At 34.8% G+C, this 17,069-nt stretch overlaps 1 protein-coding gene across 1 annotated transcript in view; it reads left to right on the top strand.

Moving 5' to 3' along the window:
• Positions 1-14,107, top strand: part of ANTXR2 (ANTXR cell adhesion molecule 2) — a 137,243-nt gene extending 123,136 nt beyond the window's left edge. Inside the window, exon 17 of the mRNA XM_036337493.1 lies at positions 12,172-14,107. Within this exon, the coding sequence (XP_036193386.1) occupies positions 12,172-12,210 (39 nt within the window). The 3' untranslated portion in view covers positions 12,211-14,107. The remainder of the gene's footprint in view (positions 1-12,171) is intronic.
• Positions 14,108-17,069: the final 2,962 nt, after the last annotated feature.

The following is a 17,069-nucleotide window of genomic DNA, read 5'->3' as shown; positions in this document are numbered from 1 at the left end:
AATGAATCTGTAGATTGCTTTGGGTAGTATGGACATTTTAATAATGTTGATTCTACCAATCGATGAACAGAATATATTCTTCCATTTGTTTATATCTTTCTCTATCTCTTTTTTCAGCATCCTGCAATTTTCTGAGTACAGGTCCTTTACCTTCTTGGTTAAGTTTATTCCTAGGTATCTTAATTTTTTTGTTGCAACGGTAAATGGGATTTTTTTTTTTAAATTTCTCTTTCTGTGAGTTCATTATTGGTATATAGAAAAGTCATAGGTTTCTGGGTGTTAATTTTGTTTTCTGCTACATTGCCAAATTCATTTATTAAGTTTAGTCATTTTTGTTGGAGTCTTTAGAGTTTTGTATGTATAATATCATGTCATCTACAAATAATGACAAATTTACTTCTTCTTTTCCAATTTAAATGCCCTTTATTTCTTCTTGGCTGATCACTATGGCTAGCACTTCCAGTACTATATCGAACAGGAGTGGTGAAAGTGGGCATCCCTGTCTTGTTCCCATTCTTAGAGGAAGTGAGTTTAGTTTTTGCCCATTGAGCATGATGTTGGCTATAGGTTTGTCATATAAGGCTTTTATTATGTTGATGTATGATCCCTCTATCCCCACTTTGCTGAGAGTTTTTATCAGGAAAGGGTGTTGGATTTTGTCAAATGCCTTTTTTTGCATCAATTGATAAGATTATGATTTTTATCTCTCCATTTGTTTATGTGATGTATCACATTCATTGATTTGCAGATATTGTAACAGCCTTGAATCCCTGGAATAAATCCCACTGGTCATGGTGTATGACCTTTCTAATATAATGCTGGATCTGATCTGCTAGAATTTTGTTGAGGATTTTAGCATCTATATTCATCAGGGATATTGGCCTGTAACTTTTTTTCTTTGTAGTGTCTTTATCTAGTTTTGGGATTAGAGTAATACTGACTGCAGAGAAAGAGATTGGAAGTGTGCCATTCTTCTTGAATGTTTTGGAATAGTCTGAGAAGGATAGGTTTTAGTTCTGCTTTGAATGTTTGGTAAAACTCCCCTATGAAGCCATCCAGTCCAGGGCTTTTGTTTGCTGGAAGTTTTTTGATTACTGTTTCAGTTCATCAGTAGTTATCAGCCTATTCAGGTTTTTATATTTTTCCTGATTGAGTTTTGGAAGTTTATATTTTTCTAGGAATATGTCCATTTTGTCAAGATTGTCCAGTTTTTTGGAATAGAGTTGTTCATAGTACTTTTTTACAATCTTTCGTATGTCTGTGGGGTCAGTTGTTATTTACACTTCTTTCATTTCTGATTTTGTTTATTTGGGTCCTCTCTGTTTCTTGTTGAGCCTGGCTAGAGGTTCATAAATCTTGTTTATCCTTTGAAAGAACCAGCTCTTGGTTTTATTAATCTTTTGTAATATTTTTTTGGTCTTTATGTAGTTTATTTCCACTCTGATCCTTATTATTTCCTTTCTTCTGCTTACTCTGGGCTTTTCTTGTTGCTCTCTTTCTAATGCTTTAAGTTCAGGGTTAGATAATTTATTACCATTTTTTCTTGTGTTTTGAGGTAGGCCTGTAGAGCCATGAACTTCCCTCTGAGGACTGCTTTCACTGTGTCCCATAGATTTGGGATCGTTGTGTTTACATTGTCATTTGTTTTCAGGATGCTTTTTATTTATTCTTTGATCACTTTGGTAACCCAATCATTGTTTAATAGCGTGCTATTTAGCCTACATATGTTTGATTTTTTTCATTGCTTTTATTGTAGTTGATTTCTAATGTTATATCATTGTGATCTGAGAAAATACTTGATATGATTTCTATCTTCTTGAATTTGAAGAGACTTTACCTGTGTCCTAATATGTGGTCTGTCTTTGAAAATGTCCCATGTGCACTTGAGAAGAATGCATATTCTGTAGCTTGGGATGAAATGTTCTGAGGATGTCAATTATGTCCATCTGATCTAGTGATTCATTTAGGATTGTTGCTTCTTTGCTGATTTTTGTTTTATTGCTATTTTTTCTTTAACCAATGATGTCATAAAGATATCTTATTTCTTTTATATATTGATATTTCTTATTTATTCACATATTTACTGTTTTCTTTTTCTATATTTTTTTTGAAAGATAGGCTTCCACCTAGTGTCTTTTTCTTCAGTTTCAAGAACTTATTTTAGCACTTATTGTTTTTGAAGTCTATTGCAAATAAATTTTGCTTGTCTTAAAATGTTTTTATTTTAGCTGCATTTTTTAGTGTTATTTTTTTAATACTAGATGCCCAGTGCATGAATTCATGCACCTTGAAAGGAACTGTGGGACACGAGGCTGTGGTGAGCACAGTGGTGGGTCTCGGCCCATTCTTCACGCTCCCACCTGGCCCCTCCTGCCACAGTCCCTGGTCCCCTGTCTGCCGGCAGCCCCGCTCCCACCACTGCCACTCGCACCCACTGACAGCACAGAGTGATTGGGGCCGGTGCTGTCAGTGGGTGGGAGCGGTGGCTGATGCCTAGATTGCTTCTCAGGAGCAGGGGGAGGTAGAGAAGCCCTTAGGGGCGATCAAGGCCAGCAGCTGCCCCTCTCACCCGCCTATGGCGCCAAGCAATTTGGACCAGTGCCAGCAGCAGGTGCAAACATGGCTTGCGTCGGCAGCAGGCATAAGTGCCAGGCAGGGCTGTCGTGCACGGAAGCAAAGAATTTTCAGGAACCACCAGAGGCTCACTCCTATGACAGCAACCGGCACCCCGCCTTGGTCTAGCACCCCCGCTCACCTGCTACACCATCCCACTGCAGCCGATGCCCACCATGTTCCATGCTCTGCTGCCTGCTGCTGACACTTGCCATGTTATGCGCGCGCCCCCTGATGGTCAGCACACGTCATAGCGACTGGTTGTTCCGCCATTCGATCTATTTACATATTAGCCTTTTATTATATAGGATGGAAATTTAGGTTGACTTCCTCTACCCATTTAGCATTTTAGAGAGTTCCATTGTCTTGCATTTTTCATTGTTTTTGACAAAATGTTGGCTGTCATGCTTATGAATGTTCTCTCTGTATACAGATAGTCCCCAGTTTATAGTGGTTCTAGTAACAATTTTTTGACTTTGTGGGGATGCAAAAGCAATATGCATTCAGTAGAATCTGTACTTTGAATTTTTATCTTTTGCTGGGCTAGTGATATGCAGTACAATACTCGGTCATGATGCTAGGCAGTGGCAGTGAGCAGCTGCTCCTAGTCAGCCATGTGATCATAAAGGTAAACCACTGACACTTTACAGTATATTTATTGTCTCAGAGAATTTTGCCTCACTATAGGCTAATGTGAGTGTTGTGAACAAATTTAAGATAGGCTATGCTAAGCTATGATGTTCAATAGTTAGATATATTAAATGTATTTTTCACTTATGATATTTACAACTTACAATGGGTTTATTGGATCATAACCCCACTATAAATTGGGGATGTGGTGATGAAGGACAGAGAGGTATGCTTTTATGATAGTCTTTGGTTTTCATATGTTTTATTTTAGGGTGTCCAAAAAATGTATACATATACTTTGAAAAATTATAAAAGCAGTGTTTGTTAAAATACATTTCATTTTCAAAATGAGCCATCAGCTGTTAAAGTGTGTATACATTTTGGGGGGACTCCTTGTGTATATAATCTGACATATGGTTTTCTATGTATTTATTCTGCTTGAGGATCACTAAGTTTTTTGATTTGTGTGTGTTTATGCCTTTTATCATTCTGGAAAGTTCCGCATGACTATTTTTCAATTTTTATTCTGCTCCATTCTTTCTCTTCTTCTGGAACATCAATTACTCATATGACAGACCATTATATATTGTCCCACAAATCTCAGATTCTCTTTAGTTATTTTTTTTGTTTTTGTTTTTCAATTTGAATAGTTTCTATTCTCTTACTTTCAAGTTTAATGAGTTTTTGTCCTGCTATATCCAGTCTAATTTGTCAGGCAAACTCAGTACGGTATTTCCCTTCACGACATCTACTGAAAATCTATATGGTGTGTGGTCTCCACTGTAATATGAAACATTTACATATTGGACTTCCATTAGAAAAGAGTATATAGGATTTATACTTCAGATCAAAATCTTGCAGTTTCATTTCTAGCAGAGGATGGCACCATTTCTCTCATATTATATATAATAATATATACATAAATCTTTTTATACCTCACATATATTGATAGGCCTCTCATATATGTCATATTATGTATAGAAGAGGGAAAGATGATAGTATGTGCTCTCTCTTCAGCTGCTACATGAAATCTCCACTCAAAGATTGTGTCCTTGAGTCGGCATTCCTCCTATCCCTGATATTCAGGTTTTCTTGGACCTCTTAAATTATCTTATATGTGTTTCTATGTATATCTGTGCTTTGTATACAATTTTAAATTTGAATCACTATTTACTGTTGTACAAAACATGAAGGTTTAGTAAACTCTTTTTGAGGTGAGAATATAAATAAATCATCTATGTTTGAAAAGTCTAAACTGAAGTGCAGTTGTATACTTCAGCTTGTCAATGGGTATTTATGAGGTGAGTATGATACTATAAAGGTTCTGGCAGTGAAGTATATCCTGCACAGATAGCTAGTAAAGGAGCTTGCAAGTGTTAATGCCAGCAGAATTTTAATGCTCAAGAGATGGGAAACTCAACACTTGCTCTGGTTAATGCTACTCTTACTGGCTACAGTGAAAAGGAATGGGTGAAATCAGTTTTTAGGTACAGCAATAGAACCAGAGTCTATATTCTTAACCAACAGCAAATATGTCAGTTCCTAGTATTGTCTTGTTTTCATCTCTTGGTTTAGTTAACTATAGAGGAGTAACATAGCCCCAGACAGTTTTATTTTGGGCATCAACTTCTAATCTTACTTACTATGATACCCAAGAGAGTATTTGCTGACAACGGTTTCCAAAGAAATAGCAATAAATTTCTTATTCTATTAGAAACTTACTATTGTCTGAAAATCAGTTAAGTGAAGTTAAAGCTGACATATTCTAATTGTGAATTTAGCCTTTGTTATGACCAAAGTTTTGTTTGTGACTTACCCTTAGTACATTCCGTTTCTTCCTATACTGAGGGAAAGTGGGGAATAGAGTAAAGCTTCTACACACAGCTCTGCTTCAAGAGATGAACTGGAATTAATACATGTCTAGTTTATAAAGAATAATAGTGTGCTTTTTCCCCCCCCTAGAAGCTAAAGAAAATCAAGTTCAGCATTCAATCTTCAGATCTAAGGGATTTATTTTTGTAAAAGAACTTTGGGGATTTTAAGAATAGTATAGTTTCAACATGGTTGCATGTATAAACCTCAAGTTCATATTATCTATGTTAACTTAGTTCTGGTTAATCATCAACTTATCATCATTTCAAATCAGCTATCTGCAAAGTACTTTATTGAGTCCTACCACAATTATAAAAGGAAACAGATAAGGGAAATAGACATGATATGATCTTTTTGTTTAAAGTAGAGGCTGAGGCAATATATTTGTTGGAGGGTTTTAGAGGTTTTGATGAATTATTTGGAGTCTGTGATTAAGAAAATTGAGAATTAAGGAAGAAATATATATCAGTTTACATTTATTTATAACTAGTCTACTTGTAAAGAAGTGCTGAGAAAAATACACAATAAAACTTCAGAATAAAAATAGAGAAATAATAATGGGCCAAAGTGAATATAGAGCTACACCAGAAAATATACACGGTGGGAGCCGTTGCTTTTAGAACATCATGTAACTATGAGCTTTTTGAAAGCAAATGCACAAAGAGAAAGACTGAGTTATATTGTTGCCATCATATAATAAAAGGGAAGCTCTGAATTCCAAGAATTCATCTCTTAATATCAGTCTCCTCAATAGCAATTTTCCAAAATGAAAAATTACATGAAGAAAATGTTGTAATGTTGTCATAAATCTAGGGAGGCATTTCTAAAAAGAAGTAAAGAAATCAAGTCTAGGCAAACAGATTACTGGTGATCTGGCTTACCATAGGCACGAATATCCTGAACAATAGTTATAAACTACATTTTTAGTGCAAAGAAAACAAAATCTTATACCAAATTGCAATCTTAAAGGGTAGGTGAGAGTGGAAATCCTTGGGTCAAATTAAGATTGAGAAGCTTGCAGTGTGCCCACTGGCTCCCTGCTTGCATGCCACTCCAGCCATATGTTCCTGAGGCACCATGTGCAGCCCACAGGACTTTGTGGACTGCCATATAAACCAGCGGTTCTCAACCTGTGGGTCGCGACCCCTTCAGGGGTCGAATGACCCTTTCACAGGGGTCACCTAAGACCATCGGAAAACACATATATAATTAGATATTGTTTTTGTGTTTAATCACTATGCTCTAATTATGTTCAATTTGTAACAATGAAAATATATCCTGCATATCAGATATTTACATTACTATTCATAACAGTAGCAAAACTACAGTTATGAAGTAGCAACGAAAATAATTTTATGGTTGGGGGTCACCACAACACCAGGAACTGTATTAAAGGGTTGCGGCATTAGGAAGGTTGAGAACCACTGGTATAAACAAAACACTGAACTAGAGAAACAGGCTAAGATTTCACTTAGAACTTCCCTCTCAAAGATAGTTTTGCCAACTGATCTGGAGAGAAAAGATTCCAAAGTTATTACTGATAAGTGAATGAAGTATAAATATTTGTGGTTGTTGATTAAATAGAGAAATATATGCCCTATAGATGCTGGGCATTGAGCTCTGGGAACATTGAGTGCTGAAAAAATGTGACATAATTGGTAGTTGGTAGTGATTTCTGGTAGTGTTCAAGTTCCTAAGATGACTTTTAAAAACATAGATGTCCAGCCCGACCGGTGTGGCTAAGTGGTTGAGTGTCGACTTACAAACCAGGAGGTCATGGTTCGATTCCCGGTCAGGGCACATGCCAAGGTTGTGGGCTCGATCCTCAGTGTGGGGTGTGCAGGAGGCAGCTAATCAGTGATTCTCTCTCATCATTGATGTTTCTATCTCCCTCTCCCTCTTCCTCTCTAAATCAATAAAAATAAAAATAAATAAAAACATATAGATGTCTAGAAAGGATTACATTTTCCTGATTTAATTTACTCTTTGGAAACTGTTTTTAAACCATCAAATACATGAACATACAGAAAAGGTATAAAGTAGAATTTAAGAAACCATATGCAATTCCACTACTCAGAGCATATTGGTGTACTGTCCATTAGTTATCTTTTATTCTTTACACATATGTTACATAATCACAGTTATGTATATATACATACAAGTTGACATGTTTTTTACTTACAATTTCCATACATCTTTAATTTTCTATTTTAATACCTATAAAATATTTACTTAGATTGACTAATCATAATTTAACTATTCTCTGATAGAAATAAATATAAATGGACTGATTATATTTTTTGTTATAATTAAAAATCTTATGGTATCTTTTAAAAATCTTTGTCTAGATATTTTATTGGCCTCTATCCCAACATGAAATCACTGAGGCAAGGAATATAAGTTTTTAAAAACTATTACTATATATCATGCTTATCATATAGTTTTTACCTATTTATGCTTTTGCTAGCAATACATGAAAGTTATTTTCTTGCCATAGAATTAGGTAATGTGATCAATATAAATTACATAAGATGGTATACTTTAAAAGAGAGGCAGTTTTAACCCATACTTTTATTAGATAAAATGTTCTCATACCAAGATCATAATACAGTGATGATATCAATTTGTAATATATAAATGCATTTCTAACATGTTACAAAAATTTTATTTTAAGTTGGTAAACATGCCCATAGTGATCTTGTTTACAGTTAATTTACCTAACTGATTATTTAATGTACTGAGGATATAAACTGTAACCTAGTCAGTCAATATCTGAATTATCACAATTTTTAAATTAACTTTCCTTCAATGTGTTTGGCTATAATCTAAAGTCAGTAAATTATATTTGTTCTGCCTAAACCTTAATTTTTTTAAATATTAAGAATTTTTACTTATAATCTCTTATTTCATGCAAAATGAATAAGTTTAATAATTATTTCATTGCATCCAAAGTATGTTGTATTCCCAAGGTGAAAGAATGGTATACATTCATAGTTCATTTTTAAAAAAATGCAATCCTCAGATACTAATGTAATTCAATTTTATATTGACTATATGTTGTTATTGTTGAAGTTTATGACCTACTGACTTACAAAGCAATATAGTAAACTCAAATTGGTTGCATTGATTACCTAATTGAAAAAATTAGGCAAAATTATGGGTGTTGCCTAAAGCCTCATAAAAACTGTATATCTGATTTTATTTATCATTTAGATGCATGATTTTATGTCAATAAAATTTAGAAAAAATATTGATTTAAAAATTCAAAAAATAGTTAACTGTTATTTTTTCATATTAATGATTCTAATTTATAGTATAATATTACATTATATTATTCTGTAAATACTTATTCCACTTGAGTTCAAATTTTTAAAATTATTTTGTAAAATATAACAAGCATTTACATTACACATTTGTTTAACTCTTGCTAGCAGAAATCTTGTGTTCATCTATTAACATATTATAATTCTAGTGGTTTATTCTAAAGACTGTATAGTCCTATCTGATCCTAGTATTACTCTACATAGACAGTATTAAAATTATAAATATATGTCTCTATGTGTAGTTCTATATATTTACTTTATATTAAATAGACTCCCGTTAAGCAAGTTAATTAACTTTAAAAATATTTTCAGCATTTCTTCTATTAATCATTAAAGTGAAATAGTCTCAGAAAAATGAACACTAGTAACTAATACTGTTGTGTATTCTGTACTATTCTTTAATGAGTTGTATGTTCTACCTATTTTATACTGTTTTGCATGTTACCCTGATAACATACCTTTATTATGTAGGCATTACAAGCATAAGATATGAAGTCTTTTAAACCTTGTCATATCCCATTTCCTATAAATGAAAACTGCTGTGCAGTGTTCTTGCATAGACTGCTTGCCATATTATCAGTGGCAGCCCAAACATAACCTTGAACATAATTAACATTATCATGATGGGTTTTATAAGATAGCATTGAATAGTCTTTGAAGGACCACAGACACCTAATCACAGTCACTTACAACCAGTGTATGTTACCTTGATTTAAGAAAATTCCAGGAAATTGATATTAGCTGCTAGGCTGAAATAATCCCCTGTGGGTGAGGTGTCAGAAAGAATCATGAATACAATTTTCTTCCTGGCCAATAGTTTCTATTTTTCTTGATTATACCTTTTCTATCTTTCTCTTTACTGCTACTCTCTTCTGTTTCTTCATATTTTCTTCTCTCCTTTTCCACCATTGTATTCTCATTTGTAATTCTCTTTTTCTCTCTCAAATTCATACTTATTCTATATTTGCATTTTTGAGGTCTGGCTTCTCCCCCATTGGAGTTTTAGTCATTTGGTATTCATTCCTTTATACATTCATCATGCATTTGTTTCTAAGTGATTATTTATTACAAGTCTGCTCCATGTTAGACACTCTGCAGAATCAATTAGAGGGAAGATGGATAATAAGTTCCTATTTCTTTACTGAGAGTATACTATATTCCAGGCACTGCTGTAATTGAGATATATATATATATATATGCAGATTTAATCCTTATAACAGTTCTAAGAATAGGTCTAACTTATTATTAGTATTATTTAAAATATTTTTATTGATTTCAGAGAGGAAGGAAGAGGGATAGAGAGATAGAAACATCAATGATGAGACAGAATCATTGATTGACTGCCTCCTGCACACCCCCTACTTGGGGGGGATGGGGCCTGCAACCCAGGCATGTGCCCTTGGCCAGAATTGAACCTGGGACCCTTTAGTCCACAGGCTGACACTCTATCCACTGAGCCAAACCAGCTAGGGCTCTGTCCAATTTTTAATCATCATTTTACTTATGAAGAAACAAGCACACAGTAGGTAACTGTTGCCCATGGTCACACAGTTAATGAGTGCCAGAGTGGTATGATAAACCTTGGCTGCAGAGGACATGCAATGGGACCTTTGGGGAAATGAGTCCCGTGGCTGGGAGAACTAGGCAGTGCTTAACAGAACTCCTCCAAGTATTCAACTTTTCAGTTTGTGTAAAATGAAAGTACACCCAGCATTATTAGCTCTTGATAAAAGAGAAGCACACTAAGTCCATGGTTAGGAGGGGAGAAGACATTTGGTTGTTTTTGAAAATAGGTGTATAAAACACAAAGCTGTATACAGCGTTTAGGAGGGGTTTTGAGGTACTTGAATCAATAGACATTTGGCAGCTGTTAATCAATACTTAACCCCAAACTTTGGAAGAATTGAAGTAAGGACCTCAGGGTCAAAATCAATAGGGTTTTCTTTACTCGCACTTCTATATCTTTAATTAAACCACAAAATTTAGGTCTGGAATAATTTAGGTGTTGCAGTTATTTTGAAAATTCAGGTGAACTATCAATCTCACTTTTTAATCTATCCAATTTTTTAAAGTAAATGAATCATGGTCACCAAGATTAATCTGGGATGAGAACAGAAGTGGTCAGAAAAACTGTAAGCTTAGATGAAACTCAAGTAAAAGTAGAGATTCATGATATATTCTTTTCCAAATAATGCAGAAGAGAGGAAATAACTTGTTAGGTTCATAAATACACAAGAAAAAAGTCATTAATTCACATCATTGCCATTATATCATTTCTCATACGTTTGTTTGAATCTGCCGACGAGTATATAATCCACTTAATACTTGTTTTATAGATCTTGTTTGAAGATTCTAGTTAACACAAAAATACAGTCTTAGTGCATGGTCTATGACCATTGGATTTACTAACACATTTTGACCTCATTCTAAAGTGCTTATCTCTATGTTTTTCTCCCACTTTCTTTTGCACACATATTATTTGTAGAAAGTAGTAATAAAATTGACAATTACAGAATAGGTTGCTTCCAAAAACATTTAGAAATAGATAATTTGCTTACTATTTTCCTTTTAGTCAAAAAGCTAATGGAAACAAGTTTGCTTTTATGCTTTGGGCTATTTCATTCATTTCTGAAGTTCCCAAATTTATTGGGTAGTCATTTTTTGAAAGGAAAATGGACTAAAATCCTGGTCTTATGTTCCAAGTTTTCTTCTCCAACACTTGTTTCTTTTGAATATCGTAAATGAATGTATTGTTCAAATTTAGAAGGGGAAAAAAGAGATGTTCTAATATCTGAAATTAGAAAGCAGGTATTATGAAAAATAGGAAAATCTCAACAGGGTGATAATGTTGACCCTAAAGTAGGAGGCAGTATGCTAGTTTTGGGGCTTTTGAGGAATCTGGACATGATTTAGGTAGTACAGTGAATCAGCAGTGTCATACCAAGCAAAGGGAAGGTGGTGGGGACCCTTTATCACTAATTGGAGCTTGATTTTCAAATGAATTTTAGATTATTTACAATTACATATGAAACTATGTGTCTCCATAGCCATTATTGAATTGCTAAGGAATCGGAATGGCAAAGTCTCTGGAAATGTGCAATGCAAATAAACAGTCACCCTTTGGAGAGCACACATAATGGTGGTGTGCATTGTGGGCACTGGCCAACAACAGTAGACAAGATCACTAATAAGTATCTTACAAAAGCCTTTTATAAAAGAGAAGGGAAAAAAAAAAGAGAATCACAAAGAGATGGCATCTCCTCCCTTTCTCCCAGACTCCATATCTTCAATCTCTTACTACTTAAATGCACTCCTCATACATACATTTTAGAACCACCAACTTTATATCAGTTTTAGAAGTACCATATTGCATAAAGGAATACTTTCATCTGAATTCATTATAGAAAGCAACATACAAGGTTGTGGCTTTGATATTCTTATTGCTAGGATAGTAACACTATACTTTCAATAGCAATACAATATTTCCATTTTCCATAGAATTTTTCCACTCTAATTTTACCATACCATTGTGTAGATGAAGTCGCTGTGGAAAATATCTCAATGAGCCATCATGCTTTGACTCAAGGAAAAAAAAAATTATGGTTTCCTGTGTTATCTTAACATTGACCTTACCTTAGGTGATTGTTTATTATATTATGGTAGGAAAAATAGGCATTCTTATGCTTTTTTATAATGGCTTTAATATTTCAATAAGGATTTGTTTCTCTTCTAGGGCCGGTGCATAAACTTCTCCCGAGTTTCGTCTCAGTAAAAAGAAAGACCAAGAAGGTATGAAGATGGTACATCTTCACACTGCTGATTTCCAACCCAATGAAAAACAATAAGTGCATCTTAGAAGTTTTTGGAAGAGCAGCTTTATTCCTCTCAGTCGGGAAATGTTTTCTCTGCCTTCTGCTTTGCTTGCACCAGACCTTTTCAAACACTTGTTCTGCCATCTACCTGGGAGTTGATGAAACCCAGTAGTAACTCATGATTCATGGCACTGAAAATAAAGAGGACCATTAATCTACATGCCATGACTTATACAAAAAAGTTTGCATGAATGTGTAGAAAAGGAAAATAAAAAACAACAGCATGAAGATGATATCAAAACGGAGACCACAAAACAACTGGCCGTGATGGATCTTTAATGAAGAGAGGAGTGTTCAACATGGTAACATGGCTCCCGTTTTTCCACATGGCAAGATTGTGTATCCACAGGCAGAGTATGAGATTTCCCGCCAGACTCAGCAAATAAAGAAGTCTATTGCCTTAGAGCTCTGTCAGATCACAAAATCCTTCCACGTTCCCTACCACAATGTGCCTATGGGAAGCTTCTGCCTGGAAAATCTTGTCATTCTAACACTGAAAAGTGCACACGCATGACAAAATGAAGACAGTATGCCCCCAGGTATTGGTAGCAAGCAAGATTTTGCCCTTTAGTTTTTCAAGACACCTTTCTTTCATTATGCACTTGGGAAAGAAGACAGTTAATAGAGCATTATTACACAGGAAGACGGCCTCTACCCAGAGGTCTTGAGTGGAGTGTGAGGGACTCATGATTTGAGAACTTGTCCCTGTGATTGGTCGACTTACCCCTCTTTCTCTGTTTAGGGTTTAGTAGTGCGTAAAGCATCAATATCCGTAAACATACCAAGCAGTTTTGTTTGCTTTTAATTTAATGGAAGCAGTAACCACAAAGCTTCCTCTCAGGGTTTTTTCTTTCTCCAAGTCTCCAAGGGCTCCTCAGCGTCACAAGCCAGCAACTCGCTTTGCATGGAAATTTCAAAGTTTAATTAATATAATTAAAGGCAACAGCAAGCAGCAGCCTGTGAAGATTTTGCTCATCTTTTTTATGCCTTTTGACATTGAATGACCTATTAGTGTATGCGCATTACTTGGATTTTGAGGGGCACTTTATCTTGGATGTGATTCAGTAGAGAAGAAAAGGCCTCCACTCATCAATTTGAAAATTAAATGTTCAGGAGGATCAGCCACCACAAAACATCGAAAATGTATATATTAGAATTTTTTAGAAAAACCACCATCGTGTCATGTCGACGATGCCAAGTTATGTTAGCGTGAGCGGAAACACGGTGGGGGAGGAAGAAGGCAGCAGCTGAAGAGGAAAGCTCAAATGATCTAGTCACTTTCGATACTGAATTTCAGATGCGAAATGGATATTCGACGCGAAACCTGACAAAGTGCGCCAGCTTTGATGTGAACTGGTATAGACAATGACCAGTGGCTGGGTCAGTGGGATGTCTCTCTGTGAGCACAAAGGCTTATCAAATGACACTAAAAATAAGTTCAACAACCATCACGTTGGAAGGGAGAAGGCGAACATTTCATGTTTGGCGGGCATGTGAGTGCACAAGATGGAAAGAGCGATTTGGAGCAACCCAGTTTAATTACCCCCATTGTGCTCTTCATGGAAATTTCAAAGGACGGGAGTGACTCTGTGGGTTGGTGTACAGATTTGTGGCGCTGCTCCAAGAAGCCCGACTCACACATGCAACTATATATGTACATGTATATCTTCTAGCTTGAATCTTTTGCTCAAGTTTATTTATGTCACTGGCTGGCTGGATCCAACGTCATGTGTCTACATATTCATAAATAAAATTTTACCTGTGCCTCTGCTACCATTTTCTTTAAGCCTACATAAACTCAAGCCTTGTTTGGTTGAATATATCATTGTCCTGGTTAGTTTCGGGGACAGAATTATATTGTGTCCCCAAATGTCCCCTGTGTTCACAAGTGATGCTATTGGCAGTAATTATCCATGTGTGCAAGTGTGACTTGGAAGCCCATTGAGTTCTTGTAGACCTTTCTTTTACATTTGCATCTGGGACAGGGCCTATCCCTATTTTCTTTAAATTGGCACTTCGTTTCTGATCAGTGCACATTCCTAAATGGCATTTATGAGTATCAAGGATGCCTAGAAGCTAAAGCTTTTGCTTTGATAGTGACTTTGAATTTATCTAGTATTGTATGGCATTTGATGACACTTGTATGTTGCTACATGAGCACTGTAAGTAGACCTCGACCTTTAAATGGCAAAGTAGTTTTCGGTGGACTGCCGTGCATATGAATTTGCAGTTCTAATACCACTATGAAGAATTCTCCGTGATGACAGAGAGGCATTGGTCTACGTGTAGTCTAAAAAAGTACCGTTCATAATGTTTAAAGACAGATGAATTTCATTGCACTGAAAGATATGAGTCAGCTTTATGTTACTACTTTCTCTGATAAGGCTAAGTAGCAAATGAGAGGACTTTTCTTTAATGAGTACTGTTTTCTCACTACATTGAAAACCTCTAGACCAGTGGTTCTCAACCTTGGCTGCACATTAGAATCACCTGGGAATCTTTTCAAAATCCTGATTTCTGGGCCTCATCCAGGTGATTCTAATGTGCAGCCACGGTTGAGAACCACTGCTCTCTAGACCTTTCAACCAGGAAAATAAAAGGGTCATAGAAAGTCATTTCCATAAGTTTAATAACATTTTATATTTTATGTAGAGAAAAAGTTCCTGTTTAATTTTTTTGGACTTAAGTTCAGTCAAGATTTCTTTTCTGTGAATAAATGAGTAAGCCTTTAGCCATAATCCATTTGTGTTGCATAAGATTTCAAAAACAATTAAGTGGGAAATGACTCCTAACTTATGTGTCTACTCTGCCTAGAAAGAAAGTTTTGAAGGCATCTATATATATTTCATAACAATGTCTGTTCTTTATGGATTTGATCCATAAATATTTATCTATCTGAAAACTTTGATACTTGGAATGTTTTCCTTAAAGCATTTGGTGCTCCAAGAAAAAACATTTGGTGCTAAGAGTTGCATCACTGATGCCTTTCCCCAAGTTACTTCTATTTTAACATTTTATATTGCCTTCCCAATGAGATGCAGAGTAACATGTGAGACCCTCCATCAGCTGGAAGCAGCATCTGTCACTATGGATAATTACTACTTTGAAAAAAATATATAAGGTTTAAACTTCCTGTATTTCAGATTGTTAGAGAAGAAATGATCTGCTTATATTTCCCTTGAACTTTATTCTAACCACTTTAAATAATAAATTATTCAATATTTGTTTTTCAAATAAATCTATACTGGGTATAAGATCTGGTGTCTCTGTGAACTTAATAACTTTATCTAAATATTAGTGGCCATTGTTTACTGCTCAGAGGCAATGTATTGGTTTATTTTAAAAATTAAAACACAATATTATGGCCAATAAGGTATCTAAAATATTGTTGATTGATCAGCTTACATATATTATTTAATTTTAAAAAAGACAAACTATAACTAGATCACATTTATAAGTATTGTAAAGCAAGTATTTTTTTTATCACCAAGCCTCGGGTTAACTTCTGCTAGATTTTGTACAGCCTCACATTGTTAGGAAATTTATTGGTGTTTTATTGCTACTGGTAATTGTTGGAGGGTGTTAAGTGCACAGGAGAGAAATGCATACATTATTTATTGTAATGTGAATGGAAATGTATAATCTAGAACCATAGAACAACTCGGTACATCTGTTGTATGTTTAAGGAAAGAAACTTGCAGGTGAGATTGGAGAATGTTGTCTATTTGCTGGTAATAAAGTGAGCATAACCATGTATTCTAGCCTTGGAGTTAGATTCATATTTCTCGTAGTGAATGTTTATGGCATGTGTCTGAGAATACTTTAATTGTAATATATCTCTACACTTACAAGGATCTAATTCTGTTAGTTAGATAAAGAAAAAAATTATTTCTCATGAAGAATGTAGACTAACAAAGCCCAGTGCAATTTTTATTTTTGTGCTCTTCTGACAAAAGAAAATGCTGATAAGGAAGTATCAACCTCGCCACAGCTAGCTTGCTAACATTGAGCAGATCAGCTTCTCAACCAGAAGCTGGAGATGCACTGGAGATATTTAAAGTCTGTTCCAGCTCTGACAGCATATCAGTGAATATTGTCACATTGGAGGCTTTCATATTTATGTATTTCATATTTTTAATAACTTGATTTATTTGTAGGGCATGGCAATATTAGCTTTGTAAACTATTTAGTTACAAAAATACATTGAACTCATAATCCATAATTTGATATTTAGCCATAATAGAGTAATTTCTCAATTAATCTCCTATAACTAGAATTTGTCAAAGAGCATCTGATAATAAAGTTTATATTTGATGAAATCTCTCAAAAGATGAATAAACTATTGAGAAATAGATTTGTGTATTTCAATCGGACATTACAGTCTTAGCAAGTGTCTCAAAGGCATATATTAAAATGTACAGAAATTGTTACAAGATATATATGCCACCAGTTCTATTGATTGAGGTGCTTTGTACCCTGCAGAAATTGAAATAATCATTAATTTTTTTTCTTTTTTTTAGTCAAAATTGGGGATGGGGAGGATCTTAATTTATAAGCATTAGGCCTGTATTTCCCATAAGAAGTATTCAGTGGAGGATATTTTATTAATTTGAATACAGCTTAGGACAGACATATAGTATGTTAGAATTGCTAAACTTTCACAAAGTTACCATCATACTGTAGGAAAAAAAAAAAAACACCTGAAAGTAGGAATTAAAAAAAAAAGTATCCTTAACATTGTCACCAAATTACTGTAAAG

This window comes from Myotis myotis, unplaced genomic scaffold (assembly GCF_014108235.1).
Source record: "Myotis myotis isolate mMyoMyo1 unplaced genomic scaffold, mMyoMyo1.p scaffold_m19_p_1, whole genome shotgun sequence".
NCBI lineage: Eukaryota > Metazoa > Chordata > Mammalia > Chiroptera > Vespertilionidae > Myotis > Myotis myotis.
Note: the sequence above shows the minus strand (reverse complement) of the source record. Positions and strands in the feature narration are given on the sequence as shown.